Here is a 5,601-nt window from a genome sequence, read left to right on the forward strand (position 1 = left end):
AACACAACTACAGTTACATTTTGATATAACTACAGTTTCATTCGATAATATAAAAACACAAATGTGAAACTGTTATTCAGTATCTTTTCATATACACTGCAGTTACATTTCAACACAACTACAGTTACATTTCGATGTAACTACAGTTTCATTCGATAATATCAAAACAAATGTAAGGCAGCAATATCTTTTGAGATGAACTGTAGTGTCAATTACGGGGTCCGTCTCCTACTTACTGAAACGACGTCGTTTTGGGACCGCGGTGCACGATATAAGAACTGCCTCTCACATGCTTTTGATGTAGACATTTTGTTGTGGACTCACATGACAAAAATAACCAATATGCATAGTAGAACTCATTCCTACTCTACCTTGCCACTGTTGCTAACCTCCGCATGCATCTCTTTATGCATGTGTACCTCGTTTTCAAGGCTTTTCAAAGAAGATCTAAAAATGATAACTCGAAAGAAAACTGTAGAATTTTCGAAGAGCAAGCATCTATATAAGACAGCTGCAAGGATAAACACTCCAGCACCTCACGAATACTATTGCCTGCAAAGTTTTTAGCACAGGGATGGGAGCCTTAATAGCTCTTTTCACGTTCTCAGTACTGCTCCTTTCAGTAGTAGTGTGGGTTTATGCAAAGTCTATAAGCAACAAGAAAGCCGCGCCATTGCCACCGGGGCCGCGCGGCTTCCCCGTGGTGGGATACTTGCCTTTTCTCCGCCCCAATTTACACCACCACTTCACAGACCTCGCCCGCAAATACGGCCCCATCTTCAAGCTCCAACTTGGGAGCCGCCTTGTTGTGGTACTCAACTCACCCTCCATTGCCAAACAGGTAGTTCGCGATCACGACGCCGTTTTCGCTAACCGCGACCCGCCCATAGCCGCGATTGTCGGCACGTATGGCTGCCGCGATATCGCCTTCGCCCCAACCGGCACCTACTGGCGGGAAATCCGCAAGCTATTTGTACGAGAGATGCTGAGCAGCGCCAATCTTCGAGCGTGCTACGAGCACCGAAGAGAAGAGGTTAGGAAAGCCATTAGAAGTGTGAGATCAAGGGCAGGTGAACCTGTCAACATTGGGGAATTGGCTTCTTCCACCGAAATCAATGTTGTGGCGAGGATGATTTGGGGAAGTACGTTGGGATCTGATGAAGCAAAGATTGATGAAATTGGAGCAGAGTTTAGGGAGATAGTGGGGAAGTTTATGGCCATGGTAGGTGAGATTAATATCTCTGATTTCTTCCCCTGGCTTGCTAGATTGGATTTGCAGCGAGTGCAGGCAAGGATGGAGGATATGGTGAAGGTTGTGGACAATATTTTTGATCCCATCATTAAGGAAGGTGTAAGAATAGTTTGTGAGAAATCTGGTAGCACAACCAAGGATGACGAAAAAAAGGATTTTCTGCAGATCCTCTTAGAGCTGAAGAATCATGATGACAACGCTGGGAAATCATTGGATTTCCAAGCAATCAAGGCCATATTGCTGGTATGTTTTTGTTCTTTTTGGAACTTAAACTTGCCATAACTTTGGCTTTAATACCACTGGTTAGAATCAAACAATTACGGCTAAATCAAAAACTATAACTCATCAAATGTACAATTTTATTTCCTTCGGTCACATTTTCAAGAGGCAAGGTGCTGAACTTACTTTTCACTAGCTGTTGTCCAACAATCCCCCACCAATTGTTGGACTTGACTCTATATCGACATTCGCCCAACAATTCTCCCTTCTAGCCGTACCTGTCGTTTTTAATTGTACAGTTTAGACTTGCATATAAATATGATGCTTTTAGCCCGGTATGTTTTATCATCACCATCACAATTAATAAAAAAGAATAATTTAATTTCATTAGTGTGGACATAGACACATTGTTGAACCACATAAATCTTGTCTTCTCTACTTTTTCCCATTATTATTATTTTTTGTTGGAGTTCTACTTGATGCACTCCTTATTTTTACTCCACTTTTACTCCATGATTTTGACATTGATAATTAGTTATCTTTATCCTGTGGGTCCTAATAAAAATGTCAATATCAAAATTTTATGAGAGAAGAGTAAAAGCTGAGAATAGAATTTGAGAGTTGTAGTATTTACTTTTTTGTTCTAGTTATTCTGAACAAACGCTATTCCAATTTTAGAAGTCATTACTACATTTGCTTACTTTTTTAAATTTCTTTTTGAAAACCAAAGGATTACATTTGCTTGAAAACCATAACTGTCATTTTTAATTGTACAATTTAAGGTGGGACATATAATAAATATGATACTTTTAACCCTATATACTTTATCATCACTATCACAATTAATAAAAAAAAAAGTAGCTTCATTCCAGTAAACATAGACACAATATCGAATTACGTAAATCTTGTCTTTATATTTTGCCATTGTTATTATTCTTTGTTCTAGTCGCTCTATATCAACAAACGCTATATATTCCAATTTTAAAAGTTATTACTATTACATTTGCTTAGTTACTTTTTAACTCCTTTTTTTCTTTAACTATATATAGGATATTGTGGTAGGCGGGACTGACAGTACATCAACAATGGTGGAATGGGTTATGACAGCATTACTTGATAATCCAGAAATAATGGAAAAGGTCCAAAAAGAATTAGAGGAAATTGTTGGAATGACAAGTATTCTTGAAGAGGTCCATCTACCAAAGCTCAAATATTTGGATGCTGTTGTAAAGGAGACATTTCGTTTATACCCAGCACTACCACTTCTAGTCCCCAAGTGTCCAAGTCAAACTACAGAAGTGGCTGGATACACAATCCCTAAGGATACATGGGTCTTTTTAAACATGTATGCAATACATAGAGACCCTAAACTCTGGGTCAATCCTTTGCAGTTCAGTCCTGAGAGGTTCCTTAACCAAACCTTTGGTTTCGACTGTACGGGCAATGATCATAGGTTTCTGCCATTTGGATCAGGAAGGAGAATTTGTGCTGGCATTCCCTTGGCAGAGAAAATGTTGATTTATATTTTGGGTTCCTTATTGCACTCCTTCGACTGGCATATTCCTGAAGGTGAAAAGCTGGACTTATCTGATGGATTTGGCCTTGTCATTAAGAAAAATACTCCTCTGATTGCTATTCCAACACCGAGGTTATTTAATTCCGAGCTTTATCAATAATTTCTTTAAAAATGCCTTTTGTAAAGGGCACATCAGTGTGCAAAGTGTGATGATCATTATATGTGTGTGTAATAAAAATGTAATAATGTGCCTGTAATAAAAATGATGTCACTATACATAAGCGACATCTGAACACAAGGTGTTTGGCAGCGTCGTCTATCTATAAATCTATAATATACCAGAATCAAAAGTAAAAAAAATACTTTAAAGTTATTAGTCTTTTATTATTAATTAATTGGTCTATCTATGCGTTCTACTACAAATGTTATACGCTGCATGCTTGCATTTTTTGCTAAAGTATATTATGTATACCTTGTTCTAACTTCATTACCACAGCTTAAGGTCTTGTGGTCAAGTAGTATAATTGTGACCCTCCTAAGTGAGAGGTCACAGATTCGATCCCTAGTGGGGCGCTGGCTCATAGTATGTGATAGAATTACATTTATAAATGATTTTGCAACAATTGTTTTTATGACTTTGCATGTTGTATGTAATTCAAAAACAACAATTGATTTTATGACTTTTGCATGTTATATGTAATTCAAAATTCTTCAATCATTTTCTCTTTTTCATATAAATGATTTTTTTGTATGTAAACAGAAATCTATACTATATATAAAAGTAAAACCCTCCTATTTCATTTTCCCGTCCAAAGATGGATGACACTAGACCACAAGGTCTTGGCAACTAATATTAGTAATTAATTGGTAAAAAAAATAATAAAGTTTAAATGATAACAAAATTTTATTTACCAAATTCTGAAAATAATTAAACCATTATAATTGTGAGAATAATGGAAACAAATTCTGCATAATCTTCAAACAATTCCTTAAGGCCAACCATAACCTTATCAAACATTGATTTACCATTTTCCTTACCATATAATTGATTAAACTATATGGGCATATATTCTATTTTGTCCTTAGGTGTCTAAAATATTTGCATAGAATATTAGAAAATGCATTTTTTCAGGCTGACCCCAATACTTATCAAATTTAGCCCTCATATTTGTACCCATCAACTTAACACTGCCATCAGCTTCCACCATATTATTAGTCAACAGGCAAGGCAGATCAGAAACTTCAGAGAAAAATGTATTAGCAGTCACATACAATGAACCAGAAATCCTTACAATCATTTCATAAAAGGATTTAAGAATCTTAACCAAAGAAGTAATGGACTCCCAATCCATGAAATCAGGTATATTTTCACCTAAATCAGCCTAAAAGAACTTCATGATCTTCATACACTTCAAACACTTTTTGAAATAACAAAACAGTATGCAGCATCATATAGGTGGAGTTCCACCTTGTAGGAACATCAAGACACAATGAATTTTTAGCTTCCACCCCAAGTAAATCAGCTAGATCGCTAAACTTCTGTACCCTAGCAGGTGAGCTCCTCACATACCTAACATCATCCCTCACTTTCTTAACTGCACTGTCACATTCTTTCAACCCATCATGTACCACCAAGTTAAAGATATGAGCAATGCATCTCATGTAAGGAGCATTAAGAATTTAAGGTAAACTAGAGATCTCACAGATTACATATAACTGAGTGACATATCACAAATTGGATATCAAAGTAAACTGGAGATCTCCACAATATATCACAATATATCACGAATACATATCACAAATTTGAAATATATGGCAAGCAATAACTTAAGAAATCAAACTAGGGATTCAGATAACTGAGATAAGTTAGTGCTTCCACCAGAAATCCACAATATATCACAATACATATCACAAATTTGAAATAGATGACAATAAACATAAGAAATCAAACTAGGGTTTCAGATAAGTCAGTGCTTCAACCAGAAATCCAAAATATATCGCAATACATATCACAAATTCAAAATAGATGGCAATAAACTTAAGAAACAAAACTAGAGTTTCAGATAAGTCAGTACTTCCACCAAAAATTCACAATTTATCACACAAAAAATAACAAAATTGCAATATATGAATAAATTAAATTAGGGTTTTTGCGATTTACTTCGTTTCTCACAAATTCCCCGAAAAACGGGGGTTTCTAGCACAGATATCACCACTCGAATGGTCCACGACACCACTACTCCACCAGTAGGCCTTGAGGGCTTCCACCTCTCGAGTCGAAGTCTCTAACAGAACCAACGTCCCACCAGAGTACACAACTCAGAGAGATAGAGACTCACTATCTAAGACTCTATGTGTCTCACACTCTCAGACTCTCTGTGAGTGAATTAGTGAAATCGAAGAAGAGAAGTCGAGAACAGACTACAGAGATTGAGAGACTCAGAGAATGAGCAAGTGAGAAACCCTAGCAAGAGGACAGAGGTCGCGACTGCGCAAATGAGGAGACACTGAACTCCTCTTCAATATATATATATATATATATATATATATATATATATATATATATATATATATATATATATATATATATATATATATATATATATATCACACA

The 5,601-nt window shown here is 36.1% G+C and overlaps 1 protein-coding gene across 1 annotated transcript; it reads left to right on the forward strand.

The window, feature by feature from the left end:
- The first annotated feature begins 532 nt into the window (after window positions 1-532).
- Window positions 533-3,356, forward strand: LOC116027257 (flavonoid 3'-monooxygenase-like). The gene is made up of 2 exons (XM_031268774.1): window positions 533-1,495; window positions 2,521-3,356. Exons 1-2 carry the CDS (start codon window positions 575-577, stop codon window positions 3,145-3,147), a joined length of 1,548 nt encoding a protein of 515 aa, XP_031124634.1. The 5' UTR covers window positions 533-574; the 3' UTR covers window positions 3,148-3,356.
- The last annotated feature ends 2,245 nt before the right edge of the window (window positions 3,357-5,601 follow it).

This window comes from Ipomoea triloba, chromosome 8, assembly GCF_003576645.1.
Source record: "Ipomoea triloba cultivar NCNSP0323 chromosome 8, ASM357664v1".
Classification (NCBI taxonomy): Eukaryota; Viridiplantae; Streptophyta; class Magnoliopsida; order Solanales; family Convolvulaceae; genus Ipomoea; species Ipomoea triloba.